General features: G+C 50.2%; 1 protein-coding gene across 1 annotated transcript in view; it reads left to right on the plus strand.

The window, feature by feature from the left end:
* Positions 1-15,444, plus strand: part of CSMD2 (CUB and Sushi multiple domains 2) — a gene marked incomplete at both ends in the record, with an annotated part of 295,395 nt that overhangs the window by 243,579 nt on the left and 36,372 nt on the right. Inside the window, 6 exon segments of the mRNA XM_083879352.1 lie at positions 1,202-1,405; positions 3,177-3,301; positions 6,582-6,678; positions 8,173-8,277; positions 13,690-13,808; positions 14,963-15,032. Of these exon segments, the coding sequence (XP_083735478.1) occupies positions 1,202-1,405; positions 3,177-3,301; positions 6,582-6,678; positions 8,173-8,277; positions 13,690-13,808; positions 14,963-15,032 (720 nt within the window).

A 15,444-nucleotide genomic window follows, 5' to 3' on the forward strand; every position in this document is an offset into this window, starting at 1 on the left:
GTTCCCACTACTCAACAGGAATATCAACAATTTCAGCACCATCACGACTTAAATCCCCCTTTTCTCACTTTTCCAAAGATTTTTTTTCAGTTGCCGTTCCTTCATGGCCACAACCCCAAAGGGTTCCCCACGGAGGCTCCTGCCAAAACAATTTTTTGGGAAGCCACTGCCAAGTCCTTTGGTTTCCCTGGGTAAAAACAACCCAGGTTGTTCATGTTTGGATTCAGCCCTGATATTTTAGGGGTTTGGGTACAATCAGTCAATGATCAAGTTTGTGTTCAACACCACCTTGGGGTTTAAATACTTCAGGATTTAGGTACAATCAGTCAGTGGTCAAGTTTGGATTCAGCCCCAATACTTTATGGTTTTAGGTACAATCAGTCAACCGTCAAGTTTGCATTCAACACCTCCTCGGGGTTTAAATACTTTGGGGTTTAGATGTAATTGGTCAATGGTCATGTTTGGATTCAGCCCCTCTTTGGGGATTCAGATACTTTGGGGTTTAGGTACAGTCAGTGGTCATGTTTGGATTCAGCCCTGATATTTTAGGGGTTTGGGTACAATCAGTCAATGATCAAGTTTGCATTCAACACCACCTTGGGGTTTAAATACTTTGGGGTTTAGATACAATCAGACAATGGTCAAGTTTGGATCCAGCTCCTCTTTGGGGTTTAAGTACTTGGGGTTTTAGGTACAGTCAGTCAATGGTCAACTCTGTATTCAATATCTCCTCAGGGTTTTGATACTTTGTGGTTTAGATATAATCATCAGTGGTCAAGTTTGGATTCAGCCCCTCTTTGGGGTTGAGGTACTTTGGGGTTTAGATAAAATCAATGGTCATGTTTGGATTAGCCCTGATATTTTAGGGTTTTAGGTCAATGGTCAAGTTTGCATTCAGCATGTTCTCAGGGTTTAAATACTTCAGGATTTAGGTACAATCAGTCAATGATCATGTTTGGATTTAGCCCCTCCTTGGGCTTTAGATACTTCAGGGTTTAGGTACTACCAGTCACTGGTCAAGTTTGGATCCAGCCCCGATATTTTAGGATTTTAGGCACAATCAGTCAACGGTTTGCATCCAACACCTCCTCGGGCTTTCAGTACTTCAGAATTTCGCTGTAAAACTGCCGGATCTTTACTCCAGCAGCCAACACTCCCCAGACTAACCCTGCTGTCTCTCCCTCCCCCTGCTCCCCGTCAGCCGTGCCCCGCACCAGCGCCACGCAGTGCAGCTCTGTGCCGGAGCCGCGGCACGGGCGGCGCCTGGGCAGCGACTTCGCCGTGGGCGCCGTGGTGCGCTTCGAGTGCAGCCCCGGCTACGGCCTGCGCGGCTCCCCCGCCATCCAGTGCCTGGCCATGCCCGAGGCCCTGGCACAGTGGAACTCCTCCGTCCCCACCTGCGTGGGTAGGTGCCTCTGGGGCTGCTGGGGAGGTGGGAGTTGGGTGGGATGGGAATGGGGCGCTGGGAGAATCAGCGGGGTCTTGTTGGGAGCAGTGCTGCTCTGCGGGTGGTCCTGGAAAGGGTCCTTGGGTTGGGTGTTGGTGATGTTTGTGGGTCTCATGTCCTCAAGTTGGGTGTTGGTGATGTTTGTGGGTCTCGGGTCCTTGGGTTGGGTGTTGGTGATATTTGTGGGTCTTGGATCCTCAGGTTGGGTGTTGGTGATGTTTGTGGGTCTCATGTCCTTGGGTTGGGTGTTGGTGATGTTTGTGGGTCTTGGATCCTCAGGTTGGGTGTTGGTGATGTTTGTGGGTCTCATGTCCTTGGGTTGGGTGTTGGTGATGTTTGTGGGTCTTGGGTTGGGTGTTGGGGATGTTTGTGGGTCTCATGTCCTCAGGTTGGGTGTTGGTGATGTTTGCGGGTCTTGGATCCTCAGGTTGGGTGTTGGTGATGTTTGTGGGTCTCATGTCCTTGGGTTGGGTGTTGGGGATGTTTGTGGGTCTCAGGTTGGGTGTTGGTGACGTTTGTGGGTCTCATGTCCTCAGGTTGGGTGTTGATCACGTTTGTGGGTCTCAGGTTGGGTGTTGGTGATGTTTGTGGGTCTCATGTCCTCAGGTTGGGTGTTGGTGATGTTTGTGGGTCTCAGGTCCCCAGGTTGGGTGTTGGTGACATTTGTGGGTCTCATGTCCTTGGGTTGGGTGTTGGGGATGTTTGTGGGTCTCAGGTTGGGTGTTGGGGATGTTTGTGGGTCTCGGGTTGGGTGTTGGTGACGTTTGTGGGTCTCGTGTCCTCAGGTTGGGTGTTGATCACGTTTGTGGGTCTCAGGTTGGGTGTTGGTGATGTTTGTGGGTCTCAGTTCCCCAGGTTGGGTGTTGGTGATGTTTGTGGGTCTCGTGTCCTTGGGTTGGGTGTTGGTGATGTTTGTGGGTCTCAGGTCCCCAGGTTGGGTGTTGGTGATGTTTGTGGGTCTCGTGTCCCCAGGTTGGGTGTTGGGGATGTTTGTGGGTCTCAGGTCCCCAGGTTGGTGTTGGTGATGTTTGAGAGGCTCTTCCAGCCCTGTGGTTCTGTGGGGAAAATCAACAGTGAAACAAAGGCAGGAAAAAAAAAAAGGGAAACCCCCCAACCCCCCCAAAAAAAGCTGTTAGAAAAAGAAAAAGAAGAAGGAAAGAAATATCTAGGTCCTGACTTAGGGTGCTAGCAGAGAGGCTAATGAAATGTGAAGAACTTCTTTAAAGCCTCTTGTAGTTCTGCCCGGAGAGGTTGTGGCCGCCCCATCCCTGGAAGTGGCCAAGGCCAGGTTGGACAGGGGCTGGAACAAGCTGGGATGGTGGGAGGTGTCTGGGTGAAGGGATTTGGAGATCTTTAGGGCCCCTTCCCACCCAAACCATTCCAAGATTATCTGACACAATACAAAGCCCAGCCTGGCTCTGAATAAGAACAGTTTAACCCCAAATGCCAGGGAATTGACATTTTGATCCAATATTCATGGTGAGATCTGGGACAGCATCTCGAAAGGCTGAAAGCTGCTTTCACCTCCTCTGAGGGAGAGCAGCTCCTGGAGATTGTCCTCACGTGTTCCCCGCATCCAAGGAATGTGCCCCAAAAGTTGCACGAAAAAAAGGGAAAAAGGATTTTTCCCACAAACCTCATCCTGAAATCACAACCAGCTCTTGATTTCTCGTCATTTTAACGATGTTTTTTAGCACAAAGCCAATTCCTTCTGCTCTCCTCACTGCAGTGCCCTGCGGGGGGAACCTGACGGAGAGGAAAGGAACCATCCTGTCCCCGGGTTTCCCCGAGCCCTACCTCAACAGCCTCAACTGCGTGTGGAAGATCACAGTGCCCGAGGGAGCAGGGATTCAGGTACAGCCGGGACCTGTCCTGGTGTGGAAACACAGGTGTCTGCTGAGGAAGGCAGGAGCCTCCCTTGGAATGGAGAATGTAAACCCCCTCCCTCTGAATTATTATAATTTTGAAATTAAGGAGCTTTCACACCAAGATAAGGGAATAGGAATAAGAGTAACAGGTTTTTTACAAGGAATATTAAAAACAAAAATGCAGTAGTACAAAAAAACCACTGACAGAGTCAGAATTGAACCTGACCCCCTGTTGTTGTTCAGGGTGTTGGTGTCAGCCCAGCCCAGCCCTCCTGCAGGGCCAGATGTGGCTCTGCTGGAGCAGAGATGATCCTGTAGAAGGTCCAGTGGTGCTGAGCTGAGTCTGGTCTCCCTCTGGGAATCCAAACAGGCTGTGCTGGGGTTCCCAATGCCAGGTTTGATCCAGGTGGGAATTCCGGGCTCCTCCCCCTGGGTGGAGCATCTCCCCGTGGGATGATGGAATTGTCTCAGCCCTGCAGTGACCTGGATGGGCCATGGACAGCAGAGATCCCCTGGGGGGAGGATGGGCCTGGAAGGGATAAAGAAACACCTTTTTACCTGGTTTTACAGCTGGTGATAGAATACAAACTGCTGGTTACTGCACTGCAGCCTCAGACAGACAGACAGACAGACAGGAGGACACTCGGGGTCTGCTGCTCTCAGAGAGGCCACAAATTGGGAAGTCACTGCCCCTCCCAGGACAGGGATGGATTGAGGTGGAATTCTCTGGAATGAGGAGTTTGTTTGCTGCCAGGAGCAGGCAGGGACTCACAGGTGATGTCTGTGAGCAGGGCAGGGCTGGAGCTGTGCCAGGGAGGGCCAGTTGCATCTCAGGGAAAGGTTCTTCCCCCAGAGGGTGTTTGGGCATTGCCCAGGCTGCAGGAGCATTGTCAGGGATGCACAGGGTGGGATTTAGGGAAGAGCAGGACCGTGGTCCCTCAGTGTGACCCTTAATCTGGCACAAAAGAGGGGAAATTTGGCTTAAATATTAGGAAGAATTTTTTTTTATTATGATTCTCCAGAGAGGCTGTGGATGCTCCAACCCCAGAAGTGTCCAAGGCTTGGTTGGACAGGGCTTGGAGCAACCTGGGATAGTGGGAAGTATTTAAAGTCCATCCCAACCCCTTAAAATTCTTCGATCCCATGGTTTGGGGCTCCCACCAGTGCTGAGGTCTCCACTTCCACCTGGCAACGGGATCTGCTGTCACCTGGTCACAACCATCACCTTCCCTGAGACTTCCAGAAGAAGAATGAAAAGCCTTGGAGAAAGATTTTGGCCCCCAGGACCTGAAAGAGCTGCAGGGAGGGGTCTCAGTGCAGCCCCCAGGGAGGGAATGACCAGGAGCTGGAGCTGGATCCATCCTGGCTCTGCTTCCTTTGGGTCCTCCATGATTAGATCCTAATTCCAGCATCACTTTACCCTCTTTTTTTTGCACAACAATTAAAGGTTAAACAACTATAAATCAGGGGAGGAGGTGAAATTGAAGCTTTCTTGGTAGCAGCACTCAGGAGCAGGATTTTTATGTAATCAGGGTAGGAGCTGGCACTTCTGCCATGAATTATTCATTCCTGGAGCAAACCTTCCTGAGTGAATTAATTTCTACACGTGGCAGTAAATAGATGCAGATCCCTTGTGAATCCACATGTCAGACCAGAATTAGGACCTTAAAAATGTTTATTCCGTTAAGCTGGAGGAGGGAGGGGAGAGAGGAGAATAAATAATTTAGGTGGTTGAAAGAGCAAACAAAACGCTCATTTCTCTCACTCCACTTCCAGTAATGTAAATCACAATAGGGGTGTAATGAGGCAGGGAAAAAAAAGGGGAAAAAAGGGTCAGTGGGAGCAGTGATGGCTCCGTGGGGGTCACTGCAGTTCCTGCTGGATGAACTCCACTCACTTTCTGCTAAAAAAAAAAATACTTTGGAGGAACTTTACAGCCGGTTTTATTACCCGGAGTAAATCAAGGAAGGAAATGGGTTTAAATGGCTGAAATGGAGGGATTAGAATTTTTTTTAAAATTATTTTAATTTTAAACGAGGGGGGTTTGATTTGATCTTTGGCAAGGCAGAGGTGAGTGGGGAATTGGGGTGGATGAGGAAATCAGGGAATAAGATTGGGAGGAAAAGAGAGGGGGTTCACAGGTGTGTAGTCAAAGTTTGAGGGCAGTGAACTCCCTTCACTGCTCATTTTTCCCAATTTTCCAGCCACTCTCCTTGTTTGGAGCCAAGTTGTCCAACTCATTTATCTTTAAGATTCCTTTTGGGTTGTTTTTTTTTGTTGTTGTTGTTGGTTTTTCTTTGCTTGGCAGTTTAATTTGAGATACCCAGTGTTGGAAAATCTCATCCAGACCTTACAAATTTTTTCCCAAAACCAGTTTTTACTCAGATTTTTCTGCCTCACTCTCCCCCTATTCACCAAACTTGGGTTTTTAATGGGACACTGAAGGCTTTGAACCACCAGCATTTAGGATTTAAGGCAAAATCCCTGTTAAGGGTAACCCTGGCAAACAAAGCTGTGCAATTCCATGGAGATCCTCTCAAGCACAAGCTGCTTTTCGGTATAAATGAAGATTTTTTCGGTGTAAATGCAGATTTTTTTGGTATAAATGCAGATTTTTTCGGTATAAATGCAGATTTTTTCGGTGTAAATGCAGATTTCTTCAGTACAAATGCAGATTTCTCAGCTCTCTGGTTGTTTCTCATCCCAGGATTTGTGTTGATGTTCCAGCTAATGGAGTCAAGCGACTTCCTAAGGACTCCAAACCTTATGGGGCATGGCAGGGAAAGGTGAAATCTGAAAAATGCAGCTCAAGTGATTCCACTAAAAGCTGAGGGACAAGGCAGGAACTTGACTGGATTTTGAAAATCCTGTTGTTTAATGTGAGGGGTTTTTTTGGGGTTTATTTTAGCTCTGGGCTGCTGCTGGTTGCTCTCATTTGAAAGGGCTCAAAGTCTTCGGGGATTTCTCCAAACAGGGAGTGACAAAGGCTGGGATTGTCAGCAGCTGGAAATGAGCTGGGCACTTCCAGGAGCTCTGGAAACAGCATTTCTGTTTGGGAGTTTGGGGGAAAATAGCTGGACAATCCCAGTCAAAGGAATGCTCAAAGGCAGAAATCTCCAAGTTTTGCATGTCCTGAACCCCCAGAGTGTGTAAACTCAATTAGCGACTCTTTAATTGCTATTCATTTGATTTATTACCATTATTTCAGGAACTGTGCTGTTAATTTTATTTTTTTTTTTCTTCCTTTCTCTTGTTTCTCTGTGCAGATCCAGGTGATCAGTTTTGTCACGGAGCAGAACTGGGATTCCCTGGAGGTGTTTGATGGAGGGGACAACACAGCCACCATGCTGGGGAGCTTCTCTGGTACGTGGCCCTCGAGCCCATCAGTCCCTGTGTGAAAAATCAGGTTTATTTTATCCGGCAGAGCCCCCAAATTATGAAAAACGAGGTTCACTTTCTGATAAATTTTAAGAAATATGTTTAATAAAAAAATTAAGACAATTAGGAGATAAAAAAGCAAAGTACGGCCGGGTGACTCTGCACTCAGCCAAGCCCACACTCCGCTATATCAGAGACATTCCTTAAATACCCTTTCTATTGCATCAGTTTGATGAATATTCATATTTTTTCCATAAACTAGTTTCTATAATCTAGGAATTGTTTTGCATGGCCCCTCCTTGGCTCTGCCTTTTTAGAGCATTTGTGTTTCTGGGCTGTGTCTTCATTATCACCTCCAGCTCGGGCCTTGGTCCAGACTTTCTTCAGATGGGAGATGCTGATAGTTGGTGTATCAATAGCAGAGTCTTTACATGTTCACTGGATGTTATCCTGACCAAACAGACAGTTTCAGCAGACTTATATCAACTACTCCCACTATGCCTAATTTTCTTTACTAATAGCAGAAATAAACTTATATCCTATATCTTTACCACAACGTTATTAATCATACAGCACACATCTTGTGAAAAGCCAATTTTATAATATACATTTATAACACCTGCCTCATCTTATAACACCTCACAAAGTTAAACTTGGAATAAAAACCAGGGATCAAAAAAACTAGGAATGGATTGAGGTAGAATAGATTTAAAGGGAATAGATTTAAAGGGAATAGATTTAAAGGGAATCGTGTGCTCTGTTGGATTGGGAATTTCGACTCCCCTGCCTGTGGGGAAGGTTGAGAGGGAGCCTTGAGCACAAAAGCAGTGGGGTTTTATTCCTGGAAATGGGAATTCCCTCGGTTCCATCCTCAGTTCCCATCCTCTGCTGGGATGTGAGGCCACCACACCTGGCAGGGTGAGCTCACCTGCCTGATGTGCCCCAGAATGGATGAAGGGCCACAAAACAAACTGTATTTTCCCTTGGATGCTGGGGAATTGTGGTTTTTAGCAGAACAGGGAGGAGCCGGGGTCCAGAGGCTTTAAGGGGCTTTCAAATGCAGCTCCACTGGCAGAACCACGGCCCAAAAATCTCATTTATTTTACAAATGTGCTCGAAGCGCTCTGAGCTTGAGGCTCTGGGATGGAACTTCCTCGTCCTGCTGCTGCAGGGAATGAAGGAATCCGGAATTTTCCCGGCCCCCTGCTCCACCCACGCCACTTTCCCATCCCTTGATGCTTTTTTATCTGTCGGGTGGCGAAGCTGCACAGGCTGAAATCCGGGAGCAGGCACTGGAAGGGCCCTGGGTATTCCTCACTTGGCCTCATTAGGACCTGATCAAAAACCGAGAGGAGCTCGTTAAGTTGAAAGGACTTTGTGTTCTCATCCTCTCCTGCCACAAACCTCCGAGGAGGGAGAGGAGGAGGAGGAGATGGAGATGCTCTGCACTGGCTTTTTGTGCACCTCTTGTTTTGCCAGGAACCACGGTGCCCGCGCTGCTCAACAGCACTTCAAACCAGCTCTATCTGCATTTCTATTCCGACATCAGCGTCTCCGCCGCCGGCTTCCACCTGGAATACAAAAGTAAGAGTGGTCCCAGCCTTGATCCTGTGGCTCCCTGGAGTCTGGGAGGTGCCACAGCTGGAGAAGGAGCTGCTGGGGCTCCCTGCACTCAAGGGAGGGAGAGAGAAATTGAGCAAAGATGGAGCAGAGGGGTGGGATGCCCCTCGTTGGGCTCTTGGTGGCACCTTTTTGTGTCTGAGAAAAAAACAAACTGTTGGTCCAGTACAGGGTTGGGGTCTGCTGCTGGCCAGGGGTTGACACACTCCCAGCTCTTGGCACTCCCTGCTGGAAACAGCAGGCAGGGCTGGCTTGAACGTGTCCAGAGGAGGCAACAAAGCTGGTGAAGGGATTGGAACACAAGCCAGATGAAAAACGACTGAGGGAGCTGGGGGTGTTTATCCTGGAGAAAAGGAGACTCAGGGGTTACCTCATCACTCTCTACAACCCCCTGAAAGGTGCCTGTGCTCAGCTGGGGTTGGTCTCTTTCTCCAGCAGCACTGACAGAACCAGAGGACACAGCCTTGAGCTGCACCAAGGGAAATACAGGCTGGATATCAGGAAAAAGTTTTTCACAGAAAGAGTGATAAAATACTGGAATGGTCTGCCCGGGGAGGTGGTGCAGTCACCATCCCTGGATGTGTTTAAAGGAAACTGGATGTGGCACTTGATACCATGATCCAGTTGAGGTGTTGGGCTGGGTTGGACTCAATGATCTTGAAGGGCTCTTCCAACCTGCACATTCTGTGATCTGTGATCTGTGACATGTCCTCATCCCAAAAATCCTGGCTGGAAGGGCCCTCCGAGATTATTCAGTGGGACCTGCCAGGGGCAGCAGGGTCAGAACGGAGATCAGACTCCATTTGCACATTTTAATGCACATTTAACTTGGAAAGAACTGCAGGGGCTGCACTAACAACACCCTGGGCAGCCTCTCCTGACAGGCTGAGGGCTGAACTCGATGTTATCAGTGTTGTTATCAGTGTGGGGTTGGTGCTCTGGGGAGCTGCAATATTTTTGGTGCTGCCTGATGGGTGCTGGGGATGTTCCCCTCCCTCAGCTGCTGGTTGTGCTCCTGTCCCCACAGCTCCAGGCACTCCAGCTGCTCCTGGAGCCAGGAATTTCTGTGCTTTGTGCTCAGAGGTGTCCAGGCCCTGCACAGGATCATTTCCAAGGTGGTTGATCCATCCTCCAGCTCAGGGAGGCACCTTGGCACAACCTGTGGAAGCTCTGAGGTGATGAGGGCACCCACTCCTTTCAATTAAAGGTTAAAAACACCTTCAAAAGATCTTGTAGGTCCCCTCCAACCCAAATTCTGTGGTGGTGTGGAGCACCTCCGTGGGTTCCTGGTCAGGGGGGATCCCAACACCTCTGGAATGGCAGCACTTTGCTCCCAGCAGCCTCATGCCGGGGTTTTTTTTTGGGAATACAGACCCCAGGACATGGTTCCAGACAGAGAATGTGTTTTCAGGAAGAAATCCTCAGTGGTGAGAGAACAAACCTGACTGAGGCTGGGAGATGTGGCAGGGATGGGAGTCCTCAGGGAAAGGGCTGGTGGGTGTGGATGGGGATGATGAGAATTCATTCCCACCAGGTCTGGGTTTGATTCCTGGTGTCTGGTCAGGAGAGGAGCAGCAGCCCAGCTGCACAGGGGAGCTGTTATTCCCTGTGCAAGTTGTGTTGGGATAACACTGGCACTGAATCGTGGAATATCCTGAGCTGGAAGGGTCCACCTGGATCATCCAGTCCAGCCCTGGCCCTGCACAGACACCCCAACAATCCCACTCCTGGAGCTCTGGCAGCCTTGGGAATGTTCCCATTCCCTGGGGAGCCTGGCCAGTGCCCAGCACCCCCTCCTGGGGGAAGAACCTCTCCCTAAACCCAACTTAAACCTTTTCATCCCTATCCCGGTCCCATTATCCCAGTCCTGATCCCAGTCTAAATCCCAGTCCTGGTCTCAGTCCCAATCCCAGTCCAAATCCCAACCCCAGTCCTGATCCCAATCACAATCCCAGTTCCATTATCCCAGTCCCAGTCCAAATTCCAGTCCCAGTTCTGGTCCCAGTCCCATTATCCCAGTTCCAATCCCAGTCTAAATCCCAGTCCTGGTCCCAGTCCCAACCAGTCCCAGTCCAGTCATCCCAGTTCTGATCCTGATCCTGACCCCAGTCCCAATCCCAGCCCCTATCCCAGTCCAAATCCCAACCCCAGTCCTGATCCCAGTCCCAGTCCAAATTCCAGTCCCAATTCTGGTCCCAGCCCCAATCCTGGTTCCAGCCCCATTATCCCAACGGCTGGATGATCCTTGCAGGTCCCAGCTCAGGATATTCCATGATTTTCTCCTCTCTGGTGCTGTGTGAGGTTGGAACTGGTGCCCAGCAGCAGTGAGGGGCTGCAGGAGGGCACTGCCAGCTCTGCCCAGCACGTCCAAGGGCAGCTCCCTGCACCTGCTCCGTGCTGAGGAGCCCTGTGGGACAGGGCTGGGAGCCAGCCTGGAGCTCCTGCAGCTCCCTGCCTCGTCCCAGGCTGTGTCCCACAGCAGAGCAGGGAGTGCTGAGCTGCTGGGACACTTGGGGACAGCTCTGTCTGTGTCCCCAATCCTCAAGGCACTGCTCCTTGTGGGGACAGCTCTGTGTCCCCAGTGCTCCTCAGGGCACTGCTCCTTGTGGGGACAGCTCTGTCTGTGTCCCCAGTCCTCAGGGCACTGCTCCTTGTGGGGACAGCTCTGTGTCCCCAGTCCTCAGGGCACTGCTCCCTATGGGGACAGCTCTGTGTCCCCAATCCTCAGGGCACTGCTCCTTGTGGGGACAGCTCTGTGTCCCCAGTGCTCAGGGCACTGCTCCCTGTGGGGACAGCTCTGTGTCCCCAGTGCTCCTCAGGGCACTGCTCCCTGTGGGGACAGCTCTGTGTCCCCAGTGCTCAGGGCACTGCTTCCTGTGGGGACAGCTCTGTGTCCCCAATCCTCAGGGCACTGCTCCCTGTGGGGACAGCTCTGTGTCCCCAATCCTCAGGGCACTGCTCCCTGTGGGGACAGCTCTGTGTCCCCAATCCTCAGGGCACTGCTCCTTGTGGGGACAGCTCTGTCTGTGTCCCCAGTGCTCAGGGCACTGCTCCTTGTGGGGACAGCTCTGTCTGTGTCCCCAGTGCTCAGGGCACTGCTCCTTGTGGGGACAGCTCTGTCTGTGTCCCCAGTGCTCAGGGCACTGCAGGGCTGCTCCCTGCTGGCCTCTGGGGCTGCTGGCTGGTTCTGAGCACGGCTCAGGTCTCTGGAGCTCAGCCACCTTCTGCTGCTTTGGGTTTCTTCCAAGGCTGCAAATGGAATTTTGGCCGGTGCAGCTCATTCCGTAAAGTGGCCGCAGGAATGGTGCCCGAGGAGCTGTGGCTGCCACATCCTTGGAAGTGTCCAAGGCCAGCCTGGAGCAGCCTGGGCTGCTGGGAGGGGGAATTGTCTGATTGAGGACCCTTCCCACCCAAAGCAGTGGGAGATCCTCTGCTGGGACTGTGCTTCGGAGCACTAAACCATCCAGGATTTGCTGCCTTTACACACCGAAACCTTGTGCATTATTGAATCCAGCAGGGTTACAGCCACCACAGGATTGGGAGAGAAAAAACGTGTCCAGCCTGTGCTCTGGGGAGCTGCAGGAATCCTCTTGCTGTGACTCTGTTTCTTCCCCACCTCCGTTCCGATCAATAAATCCTTTGAGCACCTTCCTGCAAAAAATCACGGCCAGGTTTTTTCATGAGCCTGGGGATTATCAGCCCTGTCTGTTCCCTTGGCTGAGGAAATTAATAGGTGTTGATTTTCAGGGCAGCTGGAAATAATGTGATTTCTGCTCTGTTTGTACAATTGGAATCTCCCAGCACTGAGACCTGCATTTTTTATTTTTTTTTTCCTGTGTCCCTTCTGGGAGGAAGTTGGGAGAGATGAGCTAAAACAGAGGAGGAAAACTCTGCTTTCTCCCTCACTGGGTTACTCAGGCTGAGCTCTTCCAAAGCCAGGAACAATTTGGGACTGAGCGAGAGCCACTGATGTGAAGGGGAAGTTATTTAAAGCCGTTTATCCCTCCTGCCTCTCTGAAGGTCAAGCAGCACATCCAGGAGCAGGGAGGGAACACGCTGGGAATCGTGACTGGGCTTTAGGAGGAGCCTCAGCCTCTCCTCAATCCTTTTCTCCTTTTGTTTTCCCCCTGCCTGGGGCTCGGAGGGGTTGGAGCAGAGCAGGGATGCAGGAGGTTATCTGGAGTGGCAGCTGCAGCTCGGGGGGCGAGGGGCCTGCAGGGCTCCCCTGAGCTCCCTGCGGTGGGCACGGGGAGGAGAGGGGAGGGGAATGGACAGGAGAGTGTGGAAAGGACAGGGGAAATGGGGCAAGGAGAAAAGGATGTGGGAAGGAGAGAGGGAGATGTGGGAAAGGAAAGGGGAGAGGGGGAGATGTGGGAAAGGAATGGGGAGGGAAGGGAAGGGAAGGGAAGGGAAGGGAAGGGAAGGGAAGGAAGGGAAGGGAAGGGAAGGGAAGGGAAGGGAAGGGAAGGGAAGGGAAGGGAAGGGAAGGAAGGGAAGGGAAGGGAAGGGAAGGGAAGGGAAGGGAAGGGAAGGGAAGGGAAGGGAAGGGAAGGGAAGGGAAGGGAAGGGAAGGGAAGGGAAGGGAAGGAAGGGAAGGGAAGGGAAGGAAAGGAAGGAAAGGAAAGGAAAGGAAAGGAAAGGAAAGGAAAGGAAAGGAAAGGAAAGGAAAGGAAAGGAAAGGAAAGGAAAGGAAAGGAAAGGAAAGGAAAGGAAAGGAAAGGAAAGGAAAGGAAAGGAAAGGAAAGGAAAGGAAAGGAAAGGAAAGGAAAGGAAAGGAAAGGAAAGGAAAGGAAAGATGTGAGAAGGAGAGCCCATCACCTCACACGAGATGTCACAGGTTGTTACTGGGTTTGCAGCAGGACATTCCCAGTGTAAAATGTGGGAATGGGAACGGGCTGCCCTTGCAGAACCCAAAGGAAACGGAATTTCCCCACCCAGAGCCTGCAGTGCCAGCTGGCAAAATGAAAAGTGTGTTCCCATCCCTCCAGCCCTCAGCACAGCCCCATCCCTGTTCCCTGAGTGTTGTAATTCTCTAGGGAAATGGTTTCTCCCTTGTGACCCCCTGGACTCCCTGACCACTTAGAGTGACCCTTCCTTCCTTCTCTGACCCCACTGGCTGTGGTCCAGCTGTCTCTTCCCTGACCGGGGGGCTATAAATTGTCTCTCCTTCCTTTGTTTGACCTCTTTCCCCCCTAGAATTTCGAAGAATAAACGCCTGAGACAAAAGTCCTGGGGAAAAGGTCTCTTCTGAGATACCTCACCTTGTCCTTAGTCCTCTCCAAATCCTCCTAATAACTGAGCTAGCCAAAGCCCCATGGGAGGAGGGCAGGAGAGTGAATTTATACACCTGAGCTCCCCTCTCCCTTCCCTCCCCAGCCGTGGGACTCTCCAGCTGCCCGGAGCCGCCGGTCCCTGGGAACGGGCTGAAGATCGGGGAGCGTTACCTGGTCAACGACGTGGTGTCCTTCCAGTGCGAGCCCGGCTACGCCCTGCAGGTACAGCACCGCCTTTCCACCTCTCCAGATCTTCTACTGCTTTAGTGTGGAGCTCTGAGTTTCACGTCGAGTTCTCTGCGTAGTTTTAGTCAGAGCAATCCTTGTCCAGACCAAGGGCATCGTTGCAGCTTCAGGACCAAAAAATGTAAAAAATAATTAATTGAGGGGAACAAACTGGGAGGAGGGGACTGCATCACCTGGAGCTGGAATTGGACAATCAACCCCAATACGGAAATGGACCAAAACTTATGAAAGTGGGAAAACTCATGACCCACTGTCCATTTTGTGACCATTTTGGGTCCATTTTGTGACCATTTTTGGGTCCATTCTGTGACTATTTTGGGTTGATTTTTTTACCATTTTGGATCCATTTCATGACCATTTTGGATCCACCTTGAGTGTAGCCCTGGCCAAGCTCTTGTCCTGCCCAAGGTGTGTCCTTTAAAGGCTTTTTTAATAAATATCTGCTTTATTCTTTACCTCTGCCCAGCCTCTGTTCCAGGTCGCCTCTTCAGGCATCACCAGAAGGATTCCTGCTTTTCTGTATTCTCTATATTCTTTACACATCTATTTGTACCTCTGGTATTGTATTCATGGCCCGTCCCAGGACTTTTCCCTGCCTTTTCCTGAGGCAGAAAGACAAAACACAGCTCCAAGCTGGGGGACCTGAGGTTCCTGTCCTGCCTTGGTCCTTCCTGGGAGCCAAGGGTGAAACCAGCTCTTGGACACAACATTTTCATCGACAAAGTTTAGTCCCTTTAGTCTGAGGGGGAGGATTCAGAGAAGGTTGAATTCCCTCACTGTTTATGTCTCTTATTGGTGATTTTTTTTTTGTCATTTATGCTGATTTGCTAAATTTGTAGAACTGTCTTCACCCCCCCTTACAGGGGTGAGCATTTTATGGACATTTTTCCATAATTCCCTTGGAATTCTCCAATAAAGTCCAACCTTCAGACTACCTCCTACACTAATATTAATCTCCAAAGAGTGTTGTTTTATTCTTAAATTCTTACGGTCTAAAGGGAGCTGGGAGCCTCTTTTTGGATCAGATTGGATCCATCTTGCAGGGAATTCTTTCCTGCCAGCTGGGACAGGTTCCCCTCTTTGTTTTCCATCCACCTCACAAATTCCTGTTGTGTTTTCCATGCCTGCAGGGCCACTCCCACATCTCCTGCATGCCGGGCACTGTTCGCCGCTGGAATTACCCTCCACCCCTCTGCATCGGTAGGAGACTCCACTTCTTTTCTACCTGCCTGGGATTTATAACACTTCCCTGACAAAAAAAAAAAAAAAAAAAAAAAAAAAAAAAAAAAAAAAAAAAAAAAAAAAAAAAAAAAACCAGCAACAAAAAATTTAAACAAACAAATAAATAAATAAATAACAAGGGTAAAGAGCTGATTTAGAGAAATTCAGGTTGGTTCTGCAAGTGTGAGAGAGTGTATGGGGGGAAAAAAAATAATAAAAATCTTCATTTGTTGCCAGGGAAATTGAGCCCGTGAAGTCCCCGTGCTTTGTTTTGGAGGGTGGAGATGTGGCTGCAGCACAGAACGTGGCACACCGAATTGTCCCCCTCAACACAAAACAGTTTGAGAGGGAAAACCTAAAATTTCCTCGTGCTGGAAGCCGGGTTGCTTTT

Source organism: Zosterops lateralis, assembly GCF_965231275.1.
Source record: "Zosterops lateralis genome assembly, chromosome: 28".
Classification (NCBI taxonomy): Eukaryota; Metazoa; Chordata; class Aves; order Passeriformes; family Zosteropidae; genus Zosterops; species Zosterops lateralis.